The sequence below is a fragment of the Theropithecus gelada genome, chromosome 20 (genome assembly GCF_003255815.1).
Source record: "Theropithecus gelada isolate Dixy chromosome 20, Tgel_1.0, whole genome shotgun sequence".
In the NCBI taxonomy this organism is placed as follows: domain Eukaryota; kingdom Metazoa; phylum Chordata; class Mammalia; order Primates; family Cercopithecidae; genus Theropithecus; species Theropithecus gelada.
The window spans coordinates 50,477,357-50,498,618 of NC_037688.1; the positions used below are offsets into that span (position 1 = coordinate 50,477,357).

The window sequence follows — 21,262 nt, forward strand, 5'->3', positions numbered from 1 at the left end:
TTTTTTTTTTTTTTTGAGACGGAGTCTTGCTCTGTCACCCAGGCTGGAGTACAGTGGCCGGATCTCAGCTCACTGCAAGCTCCGCCTCCCGGGTTCCCGCCATTCTCCTGCCTCAGCCTCCCGAGTAGCTGGGACTACAGGCGCCGCCACCTCGCCCGGCTAGTTTTTTTGTATTTTTTAGTAGAGACGGGGTTTCACCGTGTTAGCCAGGATGGTCTCGATCTCCTGACCTCGTGATCCGCCCGTCTCGGCCTCCCAAAGTGCTGGGATTACAGGCTTGAGCCACCGCGCCCGGCCGCATTTATGTTTTTATGTTACCCGGGGCACTCTGGGGTACAGCCACACAAGTCGAAATAGCGAAAGGCATCCCTTTCAACCCTTCGACATTTTTCTCAACTGAATATTCTTCCTTAACACTTCGGATTATCACGCATCTCTACAAAGTCCACAAGTGAGCTGCAGAAAGTTCAAGAGCCTCCTGACATAGTTACAAAATTCAGCGTCGCACTGCATTTTTCTCAGAAGAGGGCCCATACCTTTCCTCAGGTTCTCAGACTCACTACGCCCCCATACACACATAAAAAAAGATCAAGAACGCCTATCAAAAAGCCACATCTGCCAGGCACGGTGGCTCATGCCTGTAATCCTAGCACTTTGGGAGGACTAGGCGGGCAGATCACCTGAGGTCAGGAGTTCAAGACCAGTTTGGCCAACATGGCGAAACACCATCTCTATTAAAAATACAAAAATTGGTCGGGCATGGTGGCACACATCTGTAATCCCAGTTACTAGGGAGGCAGCAGCTAGAATAGCTTGAAGCCGGGAGTTGGAGGTTGCAGTGAGCTGGGATCGCATCACTGCACTCCATCCTGCGCGTCGGGAGCGAGACTCTATCTTAAAAAAAAAAAAAAAAAAAAAAGCCGCATCCGATAAAGGATCAATTACATTTCTTGAGTTTTCCTTCATTTAAAATATTCACCTTTTAAATCAAATTTTAAAGCTATGTAGACGTTCTTCCATCACCCACTGCGCATCGCATACAAGGCATAAATTCTTAAACCATCGTCCCCAGACTGTAGAACTTAGCATATGGAAAACATAAAAACACGAGGGATACTTTTAGCGACAGAAAGAAAATATAGAAACACCAGCGACACTTTTAGCAAAACATTTCACCCAACAAGTGGTTTGTTTCAGTCCTTCCCGTAAAATCCCTCCTACCTGTCAAGCTCACTTTCCCCTCGGTAATCCTGCACATTCGGCCTCCCAGGGGCTTCCCACAACGCTGAGCACAGCCACGGGCAGGAAAAGCACCCAAATGCCCCTTGGCCAGGCCGTGAAAGGAGAGTTTACCCGACCACTGTCATCGAGAATCTAGAAACGGGGGCCCAGGCGCATCAGGTGCTTTAAGCAAGAACTTGCACCTTCTGCTTCTCTCGCAGGCGGAGACGCCAGGGACCCCGTTCCAGGTGGAAGCCCAGGGCGGTTCCTCTACAGACAGAACCGAAAGGTAACCCTGCAGGCTCGACTCCAGGCTGCGCCGAGCCGAAAACAAACTTTCCAGGCACTTCCACCCCGCTGGGCCGGGTGACACCTCCCGGCCTCCCCCGCCCTCCGCGCGTCTGTCAGCGCCCCCGGCCAGGCCGGCGCCCGCCGCAACCCAGGCCCGGACTCCCGGCCGCAGTCGAGCAGCGCCCTCGGCCGGCGCCCGCCATCCCCCGCCCGGCCGCCCGGCTACAGGTGAGGCGGCACCCGGCCCTGGGGACCCCGGGCCGCCCCGCCTCGCCGGACCCAGGCGACCGCCGCACCCGGCGGGGTAACAAGCCGGCGCGCCCAGGCCGCCGCCGCGCGCTCACCAGCTGGCTGGTGGTCCTGGCCATGAGCCCCGCGTCGGCGCGGGCGCCTCCCCCGCAGCGCTGCGCGTCTCGGCGCCTCCTCAGCGTCCTCCTCCCCGAAGCGGAGCCCCAGCAATGGCCGCCCTCATCCTGCGCCCGCCCCGCCGCCCGCCGCCCGCCGCCCGCCGCCCCCGGCGCCGCCCCGCCCCCGCGCGACGCCGGGCAGGACTTCCGTCGCGCCGCAGCCGCCGCCCGCGCCCATTGGCCGCGCCCAGCGTCGCTCCGCCTCGGCCTGAGTGGGCCCCGCCTCCGCCCCAGCTGCATTTCCGGGTTGAGGCCTAGCAGGCGGGAGAGGCCCGGCCCCGCCTGGGGAGGGGGACCTCGCACCAACCAATCCCAGGGCCTGCGGGGCGGGGTTGGGCGGGGCAGGGGGCGAGCTGTCATTCCGTGCTCCCAGACCGGGAAACTGAGGCTCAGAGGGGACCGGGCTCCGACCAAGGTCACGCCGGAGGTAGCGGCGGCGCTGTGCTCGAACCCGGAACTCGGATTCCGGAGCTGGCTCTGTGTAAACTCGGAGGTGCAACTTTGCTAGTTTCACAACTAACAAGCGTTCACGGAAGGAAATCTGGGCTATAAAGTCATATTCATGGCCGTGCGCCGTGGCTCACTTTGGGAGGCCGAGGCGGGCGGATCACTGAGGTCAGGAGTTCCAGGCCAGCCTGTCCAACATGGAGAAACCCCATCTCTACTAAAAATATAAAATTAGCCGGGCGCTTTGTAGTTGTTAATGTCGATGATAGTTAAAAGTGTTTGGGTTTGATTTTGGTGTTTTTTTTTTTTTTTTTTTTTTTTTGACATGGGAGTCTTGCTTTGCTGCCCAGGCTGGAGTGCAGTGGCTCCATCTGTGCTCTCTGCAACTTCCGCCTCCCGGTTTCAAGCGATTCTCCTGCCTCAGCCTCCCAAGTAGCTGGGAATACAGGCATGTGCCACCACGCACGGGCAAATGTTTGTATATTTTTGTTGATCCTGGGTTTCACCATGTTGACCCGGCTGGTCTCGAACTCTAGGGATCTGCCTGTCTCAGCCTCCCAAAATGCTGGGATTACAGGCGTGAGTCACCACGCCCAGTCAACTTTATTTTTTTTATACTGACACATGGCCATGTAGTTCTTGAGTAATGCACAGAGAAAAGGGAAGCAGTGAAGAATAAACAGCTTGAAGAACTAGCACACGGTGAACTCTAGAACACAGAGCCCAGGGTGGAGGAGCCTCAGCGGCAGGGGCCAGGGGTCAGGAGGACGCTGTTCCATGAAGAAAGCATCTGAGCAGGCACCAGGGGGCAGAGGAGAGGGGCAGCTGAAGGTGAAGAAAGGACAGTTCTCAGTTGTCCTGGGGGCCCCAGTGGCAGCCAGAATGCTTGGCCGAGCCCAAGGCAAGGAGACCGGGAAGCACCTCTGCCTTCTGGAGACAGAGACAAATCTCCCCTTGAGTCAGGTCCAGCTGCCCATCCCAGGACACCACACAGACAGTGGATGTCTCACCTGGCCCAGCACGATTCTCCGGACCCGGGCTGGAGGAAGGAGACTGACCCCTCTCTTTATCTCACCCTTTCCTGCCCAGAACCTCTGTCCATGGCCAATGGATGACCTCAGGCCAAGAATGCAGTAAGTTGACCTGATGTTGTGAGGTCACAGTCCATCCAGGGAAGAGCCAGAAGATGACCAGGACCATCCCGGGAGGGGCTAGAAAGCTGCCTCATGTGTGTGGCCCTGTGCTGCATCTATGCATTCCTCACTCACCTCTACAACTCTCATGGCACAAGGGAGGAAATGGGGGTGCAGAGGCTAAGGAACACGCCCAAAGCCCTACAGCTGGTGTATTACTTATCTACTACTGTGTAATAAATTGCCCCAAAACTTAGATGTGTAAAACAACAAAGACATCTAACTCATGGTTCCTGTGGGTCTGGAATCCAGGAGAGGCTGGGCTGGGTGGTCTGCCTCAGGCTCTCCTGAAGTTGCCATGAAGATGCAGCCAGAGCTGAGTCATCAAAGGCTAGAGCAGGGCGGAAAGATGCACTTCCTAAAAGGTTCATTCCCACAGTCCCACAGCTATGGGCTGGAGGCCTCAGTCCCTCACCACATGGGCATCTTCAAAGGGGTGTGTTTTTTCAAGCCCCGACAGCTGGCTTTCCCCAGAGCGGGTGGCCCAAGAGAAAGAGAACACACGCAAGATAGAAGCCGCCATGTCTTTAATGACCTAACCTCAGAAGTGATACACCATCACTTCCAACACATCTGCTGGTCACACACAACAACCCTGATAGAAAGAGATCGGGTGTGCTTTGGGAGGCTGAGGCAGGAGCACTGCTTGAGGCCAGGTGTTTGAGACCAGCCTGGGCAACAAAGTGAGACCCTGTCTCTAACAACAAAAACTTTAAATAAAATGTTTTACAAAGTGAAACAAGGTTACACAAGGGTATGAAGGTTACACGGGAGGCGTCATTACTGGGGGTCCCCTTCAAGCTAGTTGAGGACAGAGCCAGGATTCCAGTCTCAGGCAGAGACAGAAAGAAGAAAGAAGCACAGGCCCGGCCTGGATCCTGCAGGTGTGCACACCAGAAGGCTCTGAGTTTCAAAACCAGGGAAGGAAGGGCTCTCCCAGCAAGGATCCCAACCTGGTTGGCATTTCTAGACTGACGCTGCAGCTACTCAGTAGCATCTGGAAAGGGGACTAAAGGGGAAAATGGGGGGCAGGGAGATCAGGTGAGAGAAAAGGGGGCTCTCAAAAGACAACAGCACTGGCCGGGTGCGGTGGCTCACACCCGTAATCCCAGCACTTTGGGAGAGTGAGGCAGGTGGATCACTTGAGGTCAGGAGTTGGAGACCAGCCTGGCAAACATGATGAAACCCCGTCTCGTTGGCCGGGCGGGGTGGCTCAAGCCTGTAATCCCAGCACTTTGGGAGGCCAAGACGGGCGGATCACGAGGTCAGGAGATCGAGACCATCCTGGCTAACACGGTGAAACCCCGTCTCTACTAAAAAATACAAAAAACTAGCCGGGCGAGGTGGTGGGCGCCTGTAGTCCCAGCTACTCGGGAGGCTGAGGCAGGAGAATGGCGTAAACCTGGAAGGCGGAGCTTGCAGTGAGCTGAGATCCGGCCACTGCACTCCAGCCTGGGCGACAGAGCGAGACTCCGTCTCAAAAAAAAAAAAAAAAAAAAAAAAAAGAAACCCCGTCTCTACTAAAACTACAAAAGTTAGCCAGGCATGGTGGTGGATGCCTGTAATTCCAGCTACTCAGGAGGCTAAGACAGAAGAATCTCTGTCTCTTTTTTTTTTCTTCTCAGGGGAAAGTACGAACGCAGTCCCCCACTACCACAAATTATGCAGTCAAGTTTCCCACATTTGGGGAAATCGCAGGGGTCAGCACATCCGGAGTGCAATGGATAAGCCTCATCCTGGGAAAACCACCTTCGTGATCATAGTATCTCCCCTGCTAGGTAAGTATAGAAGAATCTCTTGAGCTCGGGAGGCAGAGGTTGCCGTGAGCCGAGATCGCACCACTGCACTCCCGCCTGGGTGACAAAGGGAGACTCTGTCTCAAAAAAAAAAAAAAAAAAAAAAGCAAAAGAAAAGAAAAAAAAGACAACATGGTCTCCTGTCTGCCTCTGGCCCACAAGGCCCTGGTCACATGTCTGAGGCTCCCAATATACATCTGCTGGGCTGCAGATACATGGATGGATGGAAGATACAAAGTCATTGAGTGGTTTCCAAGCCACCGGGTAAATATCCTCCCATATAAGGCATGCCAAGAGAGAATCAGACTTGACAGGGAGTCAGGAAACAGAAAGTTGCATGAGATCTTAGGCAAGTAATTTCCCCTCCTCAAACCTCAATTTTCCCTGAGGTAAAATGGGCTGGCTCAACAACTGCTAAAAGTCCCAAAAGTGGAAAATATCCAATGTTGGTAGGAATGTAGAGAAAGGGGCGCCTTCATAAACCAATCATAGGAACATAGTATTTCCTTTAAACCTGAGCAGTGGGAATTCCTGTCCTAGGCCTTTCTCTCTAAAAGGCAGAATAATGGCCTCTCCAAAGATGTTCTCATCTTAATCTCCCAAACCGTGAATGTGTTATTATATGGAGAGATGAATTAATCAGCTGACCTTACAACTGGATAATTATGGCCGGGCATGGTGGCTCAAGCCTGTAATCCCAGCACTTTGGGAGGCAGAAGCAGGAGGATGATTTGAGCCCAGGGATTCAAGACCAGCCTGGGCAACATAGTGAGATCCCATCTCCGTAAAAAACTAACGAAAACTGGGTGCAGACCAGGTGCAGTGGCTCACGCCTGTAATCCCAGCCCTTCGGGAGGCCAAGGAGGGTGGATCATTTGAGGCCAGGAGTTTGAGACCAGCCTGGCCAACATAGTGAAATCCCGTTTATACTAAAAGTACAAAAATTAGCCAGGTACAGTGACAAAAATTGAGCCCAGGGGTTCAAGATCAGCCTGGGTACACAGTGAGATCCCATCTCTTTAAAAAACAAAGAAAAACTGCCGCAGACCAGGCGCAGTGGCTCATACCTGTAATCCCAGCACTTTGGGAGGCCGAGGCAGGTGGATCACTTGAGGCCAGGAATTCGAGACTAGCCTGGCCAACATGGTGAAACCCTGTTTACACGAAAAATACAAAAATTAGCCAGGAACAGTAGCCAGTTACTATGGAGGCTGAGGCAGGAGGATCGCTTGAACCTGGGAGGTGGAGGTTGCAGTGAGCTGAGATGGCACCACTGCACTCCCGCCTGGACGACAGAGTGAGACTCTGCCTCAAAAAACAAACAAAAACAAACAAGCAAAAACAACAACAACAAAAACTGGGCGTGGTGGCTCACACCAGTAATCCCAGCACTTTGGGAGGCCGAGGCAGGCGCATCACCTGAGGTCGGGAGTTCGAGACCAGCCTGGCTAACATGGTGAAACACCGTCTCTACTTAAAAAAATACAAAAAATTATCCGGGCGTGCTGATGCATGCCTGTAATTCCAGCTACTCGGGAGGCTGAGGCAGGAGAATCACTTGAACCAGGAGGCGGAGGTTGCAGTGAGCCAGGATCATGCCAGGCTGGACAACACAGTGAGACTCCCTTTTTTTTTTTTTAAAAAGGCTGGGCACCGTGGCTCACGCCTGTAATCCCAGCACTTTCGGAGGTCTAGGCGGGCGGATCAATTGAGGTCAGGAATTCAAGACCAGCCTAGCCAACATGGTGAAACCCCATCTCTACTAAAAATACAAAAAAGTTAGGCGTGGTAGCCTGCGCCTATAATCCCAGCTACTCAGGAGGCTAAGGCGGGACAATCGCTTGAACCGGGGAGGCAGAAGCTGCAGTGAGCAGAGATCGCACCACTGCACTCCAGCCTGCGCAAGACAGCCAGGCTCCGTCTCAAAAAAACAAACAAACAAAAAACCGAACTGCAAATAGCAAAAGTGTAATCCCATTGAGAAAAAACGTAGGTGACACAAATGTGGTAAAAGGCACAGGGCCAGGCTGGAAGAGAGTACCCGGACGCTCCGGAGCTGTCCAAGACTCCAGGGGCGGAAAAACTGGGCTGAGGAAGTGCCCTTCCTCCACGCTTCTGGTGCCAATGTCCCCTGCTGTGCCCACCCTGGGTTCCTGGCCTGAGCTCAAAACCAACTCCAAGCTAGGGAAGCTCCGAGCCGGGGTGCTTCTAGAGTGCCCAGACCACTCCTCCCCTTCATTTCCCAAGACAGTGAGGGCGCGGCGAGAGGCGAGGTGCGGGACGATAGTCAAGCTGGGTCATAGTGGAATCCACCTGTGCGTGATAGGTAACAGAAGGGAGAGGTGAGGCGCGGTGGGGTCCGCAGGGATGTGGGGGACGCGACAGGGACGACTGGGACGAAACGAGACTAGGTCCGCAGGGGTATAAAGTGAGCAGCGCAGAGGGTTGGGGCGAGGAGGGGTCTACAGGGTTGTGGGGGTCGCGGTGGGGAGCGCTGGGGCGTGGAGGAGTCCGCAGTGGTGCAGTGGCTCGGCCGGGAGCATTGGGGCGACGCGGCGCTCCGCGGGGGTGGCGGGGAGCGTTGTGGGGAGACGGGATCCGCAGGGGTGTGAGGGCGCGGCAGGGAGCATAGCGGGGTGTTCAAGGTTGTGGGGGTTGTGGCGAGGAGGGTTGGCGCAAGGCGAGCCCGCAGACGTGTGGGGGGCGTGGCGGGGAGCGCTGGGGCGAGACGGGGTCCGCGGGGGTTTGGGTGACGCGGTGGGAAGGGTTGGGGCAAGAAGGGACCCGCAGAGGTGTGAGGGGCGTGGATAGGCGGCGTTGGTCCCCCAGCTCCCCGCGCTCGCGGGGGACCGCGCAGCCTCGAGCTCTGTGACCAGGGCCCCGCGGGTTAACTGGAGAGGACGACGCGCGCCCCTATTGCTCAGCCGCGGCGCGTGCCTATCCTGCGGCGATCCCAATTGGCCCGACAGAGGTCCGCCCCCAGAATCCCTTCCCACAGTAGGCGTGGCCCCGCGTACCGCATCGCTCCCAGAGTGGCGCGTCAGCGCGGTCTCAGAGACTGGGCTGCGGGGCGGGGCTGGATCGGTCGAGATCGTCCCTGCTGATGACCGTCTCCCGTGCCCACGCCCCAAACGCTGTCTCTGGCCTGGGTGTGCTCAGAGCCCACGAGGTGCGGAGGCTTGGACGGCGAAAGGAACCTGGCTGAGATCTGGGTCTTGAACCCGCGGGCTCGGCCCAGCATCCCACCAGCAGCGTGCGCCCACAGGTGACTCCTGGCGGGGCGCGGTCTGCCCGATCGCAGGCGTCGGGTCTCATCTCCCGTTCACACACGGGACCAAATAGGCCACCCCCACCAGGTGGCTGAGAGGATGCACCTCCAACTCCATCCCTCCCCATATGCCCAACCCCCCAACCCATGAGTCAAGCAGGTACCTGGGCTTCCCCCTTCAGCGGACGCCCATACTGCGGGCAGGCCTGCCCCTCACGCCGCAGTCAGGTCGCCCTGCATCCTTCTTTGTAAAACCCATAGCTGTAGAGGGAGCGGAATGGTGGGGCAGGGCTGGAAGTCCAGCGGGAGTGAGTAGTGGGGAATGATGGTGGCCAAGGTCACACAAGGCAGTGAATTCACTTCATATCACAGAACGGCTCATGTAAGATAGTTACTTTTGTTATGTATTTTACCACAATTTTTTTTTTTTTTTTTTTTTTTTTTTTGAGACGGAGTCTCGCTCTGTAGCCCAGGCTGGAGTGCAGTGGCCGGATCTCTGCTCACTGCAAGCTCCGCCTCCCGGGTTCACGCCATTCTCCGGCCTCAGCCTCCCGAGTAGCTGGGACTACAGGCGCCCGCCATCTCGCCCGGCTATTTTTTGTATTTCTTAGTAGAGACGGGGTTTCACTGTGTTCGCCAGGATGGTCTCGATCTCCTGACCTCGTGATCCGCCCATCTCGGCCTCCCAAAGTGCTGGGATTACAGGCTTGAGCCACCGCGCCCGGCCTTTTACCACAATTTTTAAAAAGGAAACCAAAACCCACCAAGAGTGCTTCCACCACACCTCAACTAAAATCCTCCTGCAGCAGCTCCCCAGCCCAGGTCACTCTCACCCTGACCCCGGGCCCCTCTCCCACCACCCAGGGCTAGCCCCGTGGACCAACCATCTCGGCCAGTCCCTCCCCGAGCCTCCACCCAGGGAGGTGGGCGCTGGTCAGTGAATGGGGCAGGCCAGGCCCAAAGGCTGGCCCAGGGCTCACCAGCTCTGGGACTGGGTGCCCCGTCTGAGGTGGGGATGACCAACAGGCCAGCTCTGGGTTTTAGCTGAGGACGGGCACATCAAGCACTGACAGCCAGCAAGCTGGGCACAGGAGCTGTTCAGCCTCGAACACATCGGCTGAGAACCTCACCTGCCTCTCCCTGCCTGTGAGCCCCGGCAGACAGCTCCTCTCCCAGGTCCAGCACAGGCAGGCGCTGGGCAGCCACTTCCTGAGGGGTGCGTGAGTGTCAGGGAAGAGGTGGGTCTCCCTGCACCGCACCTCTCAGGAGGTCAGGATCCACATCCGTCGCCTGCTTTCCTGGGCTTCCCCTGGGGCTTATGGGCGGAGATCAACCCCTTGTGCCTTGCCCCAGGCCCTCCCTCACTCAGGCAAGGTCCTGCCTGGCAGGTGGTTCTTCCCTGGCTGTTCCCTTCCAACAGGCGGGGCCCCGATCATCCTATTGCTTTGGACCTGGAGACATTTCCTTAACTGGGCTTTGCAGCAGAGGGAAGAGAACAGTGGCAGAGCCAGGCACATACCTCCTGTACCCAGGACGGCACCCGTAAGCAAGGGGGAAGGGGGTCACCCACCCCAGAACCCAAATGGAGAGAAAGTCAAGACAACCACCCCTGACCTAGGGCTGCACCAACCCCTGATGTCTGACCCCACTGTGGCTATCCTCAGAGCCAGGAGGGCTCCAGAAGCCCACCCGCCTCAAAGCTGTTCAGGGAGCCTCACGGCCTGTTTGCAACATGGGTGTGTGCCAAGGCCAAGGGGACACAGAAGATGGCAGGATGACACTAATGGGGTGAGCAGGGCACACTGGTGCCTCCCACACTGCTCTCCAGCACCAGGCAGGGTCACCACAGCTGACAAGCACCAGGCCTGGGGATGGGTGAGGAGACAGGGTTGTTGAGAAGGGGAAATGGAAAGCTAGTCATCCGTGGCACTCAGGGCTGGGCGGGCCAGGGAAAAGAGGGCGGAGTCCTGGGCCCAGCCTCCCTCCTGGAGGTCAGAGTAGAGCACCTGGCACTCTGCCCTGGCCCAAAACTAGGCTGTGGGCTCCACGCTGCACACCCAACTCAGGTGCAGACAGCAAACCCCTGACTGTTCACACTCATTGTGCCCTGCCCCCTTCCTGCCCACTCTCTGCCCCTAGCCCACGGTGACTTCACCCCCACGGTGCCAGCCACTGACTGCCCGCCCCTCCCTCCCACAGTGACATTTTCCTGGAATCTGCAGGTCTCAGGTCTACCTGATGCAGACAGGCCCTGACCCCCACTGGGGCCCAAGGCCCAGGCTGAACTACAGCCTAGCCATCCCACCCCAGGCCACGAATGCCTTCCCCAAGAGGGCAACCAAGGATGGTGCCACGTGCAAGCACAAGCAAAACCCGGAGCCAAGGTGGGTCCTGCTGGGTGCACATTTATCCCAGCCACCGCCTCCAGGACGGCAGCAAAGGCCCTGGGCGTCATTCCAGCAGGGCTTCCGACTCACTCCCTGGAGACCAGCTCCCCAACCACTCAGCCCTGATGGCATCCAGCTGCGGCTGGGCGTCCTCTCAGCCGAAGTCCTTGTCACTGCCTGGCTGCCTCCGCCTGCCACACAAGCTCACCCGAGATGTAGGTGGCCTGGACGTGAAGGGAGTCATCGAGCACCACGAAGTCTGGGACAGAGCCGGGCAGTGAGTAGGGGCAGGAGTGGGGCTGCCCACCTACTCCCCAACAACCCACGCTGGTGGGAAAACCAAGGCACAGGGATACGACCGGTGCAGGACACCGTGACCCATCACAGATGGATAGAGGTGCTGGACAATGCTCCCTGCAACCCCTTGCCTGGCCTTGTCTGCAACACTAGAAAGGTTGGCCTGATGGCAACACGGGGCTACAACTGAGGCTGGCAGCTGGCAGCCCACCTGAGAGGAGGGAGCTAGGGAGGACCCACCCTTCCTGACCATGTCCAGGCCACCTCAGGACAACAGAGACTACAGGCAAGGCCAGGCTGCCCAGTAACCCTGCAATGCGCCCTCACCTGCGTCAGCACCAAAGTCCAGAGTCCCCTTACTCTTCTCCAGCCCCAGCAACTGGGCGGGGTGCAGGGATGCAGCCTCCAGGGCCGACTCCACGCTGCAGCCTGCTTGGGGGACACACGTGGGTGACGGTCCCCAAGCCCACGTGGCTTTGTCAACAGCCCTCCACCACCCCAGCACTCTGTCTCAGGAACTCTGCAGCAGGCTAACAAGGATCCCGCTGGTCTGCCTGTCACCCTGGGCCCGAGTCACCAAGTACACACTGGCCAGGAGCTCCTGTGGGCAGGGCCTGGGCTACACTCCGGGCACCCAGTCCAGCCCTTGGAGACCCGCCAGTCACAGACCACCTAAACCCGCACCCGTGCTGCTCACTGACCTGTGGCCTGCAGGAAGTGCCGGACACAGACGTCCATTGGGGCTATGCTGCCGCTCAGCGTCTTGGTGCCTTGAGAGCAGAGAGGGCAGGCTCTGGGGGGTCGTGGGCCACCTGGCATGCGGGCTGGGACCTGGGACCCAGTGGGTCAGGGCGCTCACCTGCCACATAGGCCGTCAGACCGTCCACTTCCACTTCCTGCTGTCCCAGCGTGTGCCGGCCGTTGCCCAGGCCCAAGGCAGGGATGGCATCAGTGACCAGCACCAGCCCTAGGGGAGAAGAGGCTCAGAACCTGCTGGCCCACTCATCCTGCCTGCCCCGCCCACCTGACGGAGCTTACCCTGGGGGTGGGCGCGGTGGGCGATCCGCAGGGCAGCGGGGTTGGTGTGCGTGCCATCCGCAATCATTCCGTAGAAGATGCAGCGGCCCGCGGGCAGCCGGTCACTGGTCAGGAGCCCCACGATGCCTGGGTCGCGGTGGTGGAACTGGGCAGGGTCGGGGGAAGGGATGGCTGAGCGACAGCAGGGGCTGCTGGGACCCCAGCCCCGCCCCCAGGGCCCCACAGCACTCACAGGCAGCATGGCGTTGAAGAGGTGGGTGATGAAGGTGGCTCCGCTCCACACAGCATCCTCTGCCGCCCGCAGGTCAGCCACTGAGTGCCCTGTGGGACCTGGATTCAGACTGTGCACCTGGCCCAGGTCCCCCAGGCAGGCCCGCCCTGAGCCAGCCCCTCACCTAGGGACACGCAGATGCCACGGGTCGTCAGCTCGCGGATCACCTCGTGGCTATGGCCCAGCTCCGGGGCCAGCGTCACGATGCGGACATTGTCCAGGGGACCGTAGGTGGCCAACAAGTCCTGGAAGGCATTGGCCTCGAAGGAGCGGAGGTGGGCCTCGGGATGCGCGCCCCGCTTCTCCCGGCTGATGAAGGGGCCCTCCAGGTGCAGCCCTGGGAGAAGGGAGCAAGTGGCTCCAGCAGGTCCCTGTCCCACCCAGCCCTTATCACCTGCCCTCCCCACCAGCTGGGCATCTGGAGGGGTTGGGGCTGCCAAGAGGTCCCACAGGAGCCTCCCAGGGTGGGGGCGGGGAGGGGGTCAGCCACTCACCGAGGACCCCTGCCCCATGGGGACCACCACTCTTCACAGGGATCTGAGGAACAACCTGGGGGGAACCAGCTGTTAAAGCCCTGTCCCCCACGGCCCATTCCCAGAGGCCACAGCCTAGCCAAGGCAGAGATCTCGGGTCAGAGTTCAGAGCCCAGCACCCAGCCCAGCCCCAGCCACCTGTCCCCTCACAGGGGTCAGGGAAAGCACAGCTGGCAGAACTGAAGGACCCATGGCAGGAGCAGGAAGAAACGACAGGCGTGTAGGATGCCAGCAGTCCCTGGGCCATGTGGGCAGGCTTGTGGGCACTGAGGGTGGCCCCGGGCACAGCAGCCCAGGGAGCACAGCTGGGAGGCAGGAGGCGGGAGCAGCAGGGACCCTGGGGCAGAGCTCAGTGTGGGCATGGCCAGGGCTCAGCACTCTGTGTGGCCAACACCGTGGCCGGAGCTGGACACCATCAGGAAGACCGAGAGTACCAGGGAAAGAGGGGACACAGGCTCACACCATATATCTCAGAGGCTGACAGGCGGGCAGGCAGTCCAGCACACACTCCCTCTCTCCAACACAGGCACGGGCCCGGGGGGCTTCCCAGAGAGAAGAGCTTCAGGTGAAGATGGTAGCTGGACTGTACCCTCCCCTGAACTCCCCACCCCGCACAACAGTAAGACTTTTTTTTCTTTTGGGAATGGAATTTCGCTCTTGTCGCCCAGGCTGGAGTGCAATGGCATGATCTCGGCTCACTGCAACCTCTGCCTCCCGAGTTGAAGCGATTCTCCTGCCTCAGCCTCCCGAGTAGCTGGGATTACAGGTGTGCACCACCATGCTTGGCTAATTTTATTTTATTTTATTTTATTTTATTTTATTTTATTTTATTTTATTTTTTTGAGACGGAGTCTTGCTCTGTCGCCCAGGCTGGAGTGCAGTGGCCGGATCTCAGCTCACTGCAAGCTCCGCCTCCCGGGTCTACGCCATTCTCCTGCCTCAGCCTCCCGAGTAGCTGGGACTACAGGTGCCCGCCACCTCACCCGGCTAGTTTTTTGTATTTTTTTGGTAGAGACGGGGTTTCACCGCGTTAGCCAGGCTGGTCTCGATCTCCTGACCTCGTGATCCGCCCATCTCGGCCTCCCAAAGTGCTGGGATTACAGGCGTGAGCCACCGCGCCCGGCCTAATTTTGTATTTTTAGTAGAGACGGGGTTTCACCGTGTTGGCCAGGCCAGTCTCAAACTCCTGACCGAGCACCCACCTTGGACTCCCAAAGTGATGGGATTACAGGCATGAGCCACTGCACCCGGCCAACAGTAAGACTTTTAAGAGCCTTAAACCCGAGGGTGGGGGGGGGGGGGGGCAGAGGTTGGGAGGAAGACAGCCAGACTTTGGGGGCTTGGCAAGAGGACACTGGGCAGGTCTTGGGGGGTGCATGCAGTGGGGGAAGTGACCCCCACAGGCTCAGGATGGTGCCTTGAGAAGTGGGGTGATGTGGGGACCAACAGAAGAGTACCTGCCCTGAGTGTGCTGGCCGGGCCCCCGGGGAAGTAGAGCAGATAGATGGGCAAGGGTCGGTGTGGGCACAGCGAGAACTCGGGAAATGTGTGTTCTTGAGGCGCTTGGCAGGGTGCCAGCCAGGCCCAGCCCCTCTGAGCACTTCAACACTCTTCTCAGGGAACCCAGCCAGTTCAAGAGAAAGGACCCAGGGACCCCAACCTACAAGTGCCTCCACAAAGCCCCTCCCGCAGGCTGGGTGCCCCCAGCCAGCCTGCTGACACCTGTTCTGAAAGAAAGCACACCACCAAGTTCAGCAGGCCCTGGGCAAGCCTCGAAAAGGAGCCTGAACACAAGAGGACAGGGCCAGGCGGGGAAGCAGAGACCACGAGGAGAGATGGACAGGGAAAAGGGCCATCAAGGACACTCTCCAGCCAATAAGAGGTCTTCTGTTCCTGAAACAAGAATAGGATAGTAGAAAAAGGAACATTGAGCAGGGCACAGTGGCTCATACCTGTAATCCCAGCACTTTGGGAGGCCAAGGTGAACGGATCACCTGAGGTCAGGAGTTTGAGACCAGCCTTGCCAACATGGAGAAACCCCGTCTCTACTAAAAATACAAAAATTGGCCTGGCGCAGTAGCTCACGCCTATAATCCCAGCACTTTGGAAGGCTGAAGTGGGCAGATCACTACGTCAGGAGATCGAGGCCATCCTGGCTAATATGGTGAAACCTCATCTCTACTAAAAATACAAAAAATTGGCCGGGCGCGGTGGCTCAAGCCTGTAATCCCAGCACTTTGGGAGGCCGAGATGGGCGGATCATGAGGTCAGGAGATCGAGACCACCCTGGCTAACACGGTGAAACCCCGTCTCTACTAAAAAATACAAAAAACTAGCTGGGCGAGGTGGCAGGCGCCTGTAGTCCCAGCTACTCGGGAGGCTGAGACAGGAGAATGGCCGGAACCCGGGAGGCGGAGCTTGCAGTGAGCTGAGATCCGGCCACTGTACTCCAGCCTGGGCAACAGAGCGAGACTCCGTCTCAAAAAAAAAAAAAATTTTCATGTTATGTATTTGAACTATTGCATCTCCATGGTGCCATTTTAACATATTTCTCTTTCCTCTGTACTTCCTGTAAATTAATAGTTAGATCAAANCACAAAAAAAAAAAAAAAAAAAAAAAAAATACAAAAAATTAGCCAGGTGTGTGGCGGGTGCCTGTAGTCCCAGCTACTCGGGAGGCTGAGGCAGGAGAATGGCTTGAACCCAGGAGGCAGAGGTTGCAGTGAGCCGAGATCACACCACTGCACACCAGCCTGGGCAACAGAGTGAGACTCCATCTCAAAAAAATAAAAATAAAAATAAAAAAATAAATTAACCAGGCATAGTGGCACATGCCTGAAGTCCCAGCTACTCAGGAGGCTGAGGTAGGAGAATTGCTTGAACCCAGGAGGCAGAGGTTGCAATAAGCCAAGACCGTGCCATTGCACTCTGGCCCGGGCAACAAGAGCAAAACTCCATCTCCGGGGGAAAAAAAAAAAAAAAAGGAACATTTGGCTGGCCACAGTGGCTCACACCTGTAATCCCAGTACCACTTTGGGAGGCCAAGGTGGTTGGATCACGTGAGGTCAGGAGCTTGAGACAAGCCTTGCCAACATGCAGAAATCCCATTTCTACTAAAAATACAAAAAATTAGCCGGGCGTGGTGGCAGGCGCTTGTAATCCCAGCTATTCGGGAGGCTGAGGCAGGAGAATCACTTAAACTCAAGAGGCGGAGGTTGCAGTGAGCAGAGATCGCCCCACTGCACTCCAGCCTGGGTGACAGAGGGAGACTCCATCTTGAAAAATAAATAAATGGCCAGAGAGGGGAGTGAAACAATCAGCAGAAAGCCTAGAATTGAGTTAGAGCTAAGAAACGAAACAAAGATCACTCACGAAAAGCAAGCAGAGATGGTAGCTGAGATGATGTCACTGGGCCACACATCCCTTCACACCACGCTGATGACTGACCTACGCGGCTATTCTCATCACAATTATGGGGAACTACTGGGAAGGATGAGGGGCAAGAAAGGGGCTGAGGGGACTCACGGAGCCACAAGCACGCTGATGTTCAGCTCTCCTGGTGGAAGACAGTGGATTCTGCCCTGAGCTGAAAGACTGAGGAGCAGCCAGCAGTTTTTAGAGCTATGGGGACAAATTCCAAGAGTCCACTGTGTTGAAAGTGATTGTCCCTAGGGTGGAAGCTGGCTGGGGCAAAGGGCCACTGTTTTTCCTCACAACCCCTGTGGATACACAGGCTCACTAAAGATTAAAACAGGAAAAAACAACAACAAAAGGCAATGGCTGAGTTTTTCTAGAATAGACTTTTAGAAGGGAGCAAGAGAGTGCTACATAGAGAGAACACAGTCAAAGATCAACCGAGGGGAGTGGAGTGAGGCACACTCCAGGCAGATAAGCAGCTGGAAAGATCAAAGTGTAGAGAGCGTGCAGGGCCAGAGGCAGGGGCCTGGCTGCCCCCTGGAGGTGCCTCACCTTGGCTCAGCAGGTAACAGACTTGAAGCAGAGAACAAAGTGATCTGACCTGTCTCCAGGTACCATAGCAAAGGGCAGGCGGAAACCACCCGGAAGAGAAGGCGGTCTCAATGGACCAGAACAGGACAACAAAAGACCGAGGAAACTTCTGGCAAGGTGACCATCCAATTCCACCCAGGGTGAATGGCTCCTGGAGGAGGTGGCATGCATGGCGGAGGGCAGACACAAGTGAAGGGGCCTCCAGTTTCTAAGACGATTCAGGAAGGAGGCCTCCCAATTCCCACTCTCAATAGTTGGCTCTCTGCTTTCATCCTGTGTGCGCGCCAAGGGTAAGACACCTGCACGCTTTGGGAGACCGAGGCGGGTGGATCACAAGGTCAGGAGTTTAAGACCCACCTGGCCAAGATGGTGAAACCCCATCTCTACTAAAAATACAAAAAATTAGCCAGGCGCAGTGGCAGGTGCCTGTAATCTCAGCTACTCGGGAGACTGAGGCAGGAGAACCGCTTGAACTCAGAGGGCGGAGGTTGCAGTGAGCCAAGATCACGCCACTGCACTCCAGCCTGGGCGACAAAGTTAGACTCCGTCTCAAAAAAAAAAAAAAAAAAAAAAAAAAAAAAAAGACACCTGCACTGCAGTGAGTGCTGGGAAAGAAAACTAAGTCCTACTTGTCAGAGACTCTTCCTCAAGAAGAAGAGCCATAGTTCCTCCCACGTCTGTGCTGGCCAGAGATGCACGGGCATTCGGGGGCACAGTGGGGACAGGCAGGCAAGGTTTAGCAGAGGAGGCCTGGGGAGCAAGCCAAGGTCTTCTAGGCCAAGAGTTTGGGGACGGGAGTGGGGAATGTGCCTGAAGACAGAGAAGAGGCTGGACAGGTAGGAAAGGAATGCTGCAGGTGGGGGCAGGGCAGAGGTGATGTGCTGAATCCTGAATCTTGGACAGGTCGCTCTAGCAGGCCCCAAAGCCCCAGAGAACAGCTGTGAGAACCAGGTGCCAGTTTTTGACATTTGACTCTGTGTGGGGAGGGCTGTGGGAAATTTCCAAAAAGACATCCACGGTTGATACTAAGTGGTTAACACTCAGCATCTCACGCACAATGCTGGGCACCCATGATATGCATGCTGCCATCATCCGCACTTTAGGTTTGAGGAAATGGAGGCTCAGAAAGGCAGTAGGCTGTCCTGAGTCTTTCAGCTGATACATGACATCAGGAGGCCAACGCCAAATCCAGAAAGCCTGCGCCCAGAACCCACACACCACCCCCATTGTTCCCAGCTGTGGCTCTGCCCACACACCAAGAAAGGAACCCCTCGGGCATAACCCAAGCAGTGATCCTGCGATGAATTCTATGCTGGAGGGGAAAATTGACTGGGGCTCTGGACAGAACTAGAACACAGACGGCTCAATTAAAGTACTGTTAACAGTGTTCATTTCCTAGACTCACTAACTCTTGTGGCTATGTAAGAAAATATTCATTATCCTAAGAAATAGTTAAGTACTGGCTGGGTGCGGTGGCTCACACCTGTAATCCTAGCACTTTGGGAGGCTGAAATGGGCAGATCATGAGGTCAGGATTTCAAGACCAGCCTGGCCAGCATGGTGAAACCCCATCTCTACTGAAAATACAAAAATTAGCCAGGCATGGTGGTGTGTGCCTGTAGTCCCTGCTACTTGGGAGGCTGAGGCAGGAGAATCGCTGGGAGGTGATTTGCAGGGACCTGAGATCGCGCCACTGCACTCCAGTCTGGTCAACAGAGCGAGACTGTCTCAAAAACAAAAACACAAAAACAAACAAAAAACAGTTAAGTACTAAGAAATAAACAGGCATGATGGGCCAGGAACAGTGGCTCTCACCTATAATCCAGCACTGTGGGAGGCCAAGGCAGGAGATCTCCTGAGTCTAGGAGTTTGAGACCAGCCTGGTTAACATAATGAGATCCCTGTCTCTACAAAAAAACTTTTTTTTTTTTTTTTTTTTAGATGGGGTTTCACCGTGTTAGCCAGGATGGTCTCGATCTCCTGACCTTGTGATCCGCCCAACTCGACCTCCCAAAGTGCTGGGATTACAGGCGTGAGCCACCATGCCCGGCCCAAAAAACTTTTTAAATTAGTCAGGTGTAGTGGCACAAGCCCTTAGTGCCAGCTATTCTGGGGGGACTAAGACAGAAGGATCTCTTGAGCCCAGGAGCTCAGAACCAGCTTGGGCAACACAGTGAGACTCTATCTCTACAAAAAACGTTAAAATTGGCTGGGCATGGTGGCACACACCTATAGTCATACCTACTCAAGAGGCTGAAGCAAGAGCATCTCTTGAGCAGAGGAGGTTGAGGCTGCAAAGGGCTACGACCACGCCACTTTACTCCAGCCTGGGCCACAGACAGAGACCCCGTCTCTTAAAAATAACAAAAACTTGGCCGGGCGCAGTGGCTCAAGCCTGTAATCCCAGCACTTTGGGAGGCCGAGACGGGTGGATCACGAGGTCAGGAGATTGAGACCATCCTGGCTAACACGGTGAAACCCCGTCTCTACTAAAAAATACAAAAAACTAGCCGGGCGTGGTGGCGGGTGCCTGTAGTCCCAGCTACTTGGGAGACTGAGGCAGGAGAATGGCGTGAACCCGGGAGGCGGAGCTTGCAGTGAGCTGAGATCCGGCCACTGCACTCCAGCCCGGGCGACAGAGCCAGACTCCGTCTCAAAAAAAAAATAACAAAAACTAAACAAACAAAATAGCAACAGGCATGTTGGATACAACCTACTCCCAAATAGTTCAGTATAAAACAATACAGGTACAGTCTTGAATAGTAACACATAGCAAAGAGTTAACCCTGGAGAACCTAAGTAAAAATTAAAATAAAGAAAGACCAAAAACCACCAAATTTTTTCCGGACAGGAAGGAAAGCGTAAGCGTGGGGCAAGCAGTACAGGGGAGTGGCTTCTGGAAGGCGTGTTCCACTGAGTCACACATCAGACAGGTTAGGGAGGAAGAGCCTGACCAGGGACTATCGATGTGCCAATCACAGTCCCCCGCGACCTTGGTTAAGGGGGTAGTTTCTGAAGCCTGGAGGCAGCCAGAGTGCAGTGCAGAGGGTGGGGCGGGCCTATGGCTCAGAGGGTGCTGAGCCAGCAGTGTGGAGACAGCTGCGGAGGGCAGAGGGTCTAGGGAGGCCAGGCAGAGCGACAACTGATAAAGCAGCACAGAGGCGGGACCCTGGCCCAAGTCGGGTCAGCAAGGGGGGCCAGACTCAGGACTATGGAGCACGTGCTGGGGGTGGGGCGTGAGTTTGAAAATGAGGGCGCTGTCTGCTCCCGGAGCCCCCTTCGCCTCAGCCAAGGAGCCTCACCTCACCTTGTGATAAACCTCCGGTGGGGAAGTGACCAGGGTGGGGCAGAAGGAGGTGACGCCGTGCGACAGGATCCTCCGGGCCACCAGGGCAACCCCCGAACCTACGTCCTCCGTGGCTTGGGAGAAGTCAACACCAAATCCACCTGCGGCCACAAAAAAGGAGGTGTCGCATGGAGCTCAGACCTCCTCCCCTGCGTCCCCCTGCCGGCCCCGAGCCGCACCGTTAATCTGCACGTCGATGAAACCGGGCGCCAAGATGCGGCCCCCGCAGTCCCGCCGCTCATCGGCCACGCGCCGCTCCTCAAAGAACAGCTTCTCCGGGTCCAGGATGCGGCCTCCGCGCACCCACAGATCCTCCCTGCGGACGGAGCGGGAGGGTGCTCGCATCGCGGGCCTAACCTCGGTCCCGTCCCCGCACCCTGCACCCCGCCCGGTCCCCGTCCCCGCACCCTGCACCCCGCCCGGTCCCCGTCCCTGCACCCTTCACCCCGCCCAGTCCCCGGCCCCACAGACCCCAGCCCGCGCCCACCTGAGCAGCTTCCCTCCGCGCAGAATCCGGCAGTTAGTGAACTGGAGCACCCGAGCTTCCACCGCGCCCTGCCCGCCGCGCATCGTGAGCCCTGTCGGGAGCGAGCGGCGCCGGAGCCCCGCGGCGGCCAAATCCCGCGCCCGGTGACTAACCCCGGTTCAGAGCGCGGCCGCGCCCACGTGACCCTCAGCTGACTGAAGCGGCGCGCCACGTGACCGCCGCCCCCACGTGATTGGTCCGTCCCACGTGACCGGCGGCGCCCGGCGCCGGCC

At 57.0% G+C, this 21,262-nt stretch overlaps 2 protein-coding genes and 1 non-coding gene across 4 annotated transcripts in view; 1 reads left to right on the top strand and 2 right to left on the bottom strand.

Moving 5' to 3' along the window:
• CEMP1 (cementum protein 1) overlaps nucleotides 1–10,433 on the top strand; it is a 14,096-nt gene extending 3,663 nt beyond the window's left edge. The window contains 7 exon segments of the mRNA XM_025369744.1: nucleotides 1,443–1,510; nucleotides 1,665–2,131; nucleotides 9,488–9,546; nucleotides 9,668–9,779; nucleotides 9,782–9,881; nucleotides 9,883–10,344; nucleotides 10,346–10,433. Coding sequence (XP_025225529.1) covers nucleotides 1,443–1,510; nucleotides 1,665–2,131; nucleotides 9,488–9,546; nucleotides 9,668–9,779; nucleotides 9,782–9,881; nucleotides 9,883–10,344; nucleotides 10,346–10,415 — 1,338 coding nt within the window. The 3' untranslated portion in view covers nucleotides 10,416–10,433.
• Nucleotides 5,182–5,345, bottom strand: LOC112614906. Its single transcript, XR_003117206.1, has one exon. It is a non-coding gene; the product is annotated as a U1 spliceosomal RNA (small nuclear RNA).
• Nucleotides 9,356–21,186, bottom strand: AMDHD2 (amidohydrolase domain containing 2). 2 transcript variants are annotated; one of them, XM_025369890.1, is made up of 11 exons: nucleotides 20,991–21,186; nucleotides 20,683–20,819; nucleotides 20,465–20,604; nucleotides 13,111–13,165; nucleotides 12,741–12,953; nucleotides 12,578–12,666; nucleotides 12,346–12,490; nucleotides 12,167–12,274; nucleotides 12,009–12,077; nucleotides 11,635–11,736; nucleotides 11,013–11,269 (listed from the first exon to the last, which is right to left on the bottom strand). In XM_025369890.1, exons 1-11 carry the CDS (start codon nucleotides 21,071–21,073, stop codon nucleotides 11,181–11,183), a joined length of 1,230 nt encoding a protein of 409 aa, XP_025225675.1. In that variant the 5' UTR covers nucleotides 21,074–21,186; the 3' UTR covers nucleotides 11,013–11,180. The 2 variants fall into 2 exon arrangements, with proteins under 2 accessions (XP_025225677.1, XP_025225675.1); XM_025369892.1 differs by lacking the exon at nucleotides 12,009–12,077 and having other exon boundaries at nucleotides 9,356–11,269; nucleotides 20,991–21,155.
• Between the last annotated feature and the right edge of the window lie 76 nt (nucleotides 21,187–21,262).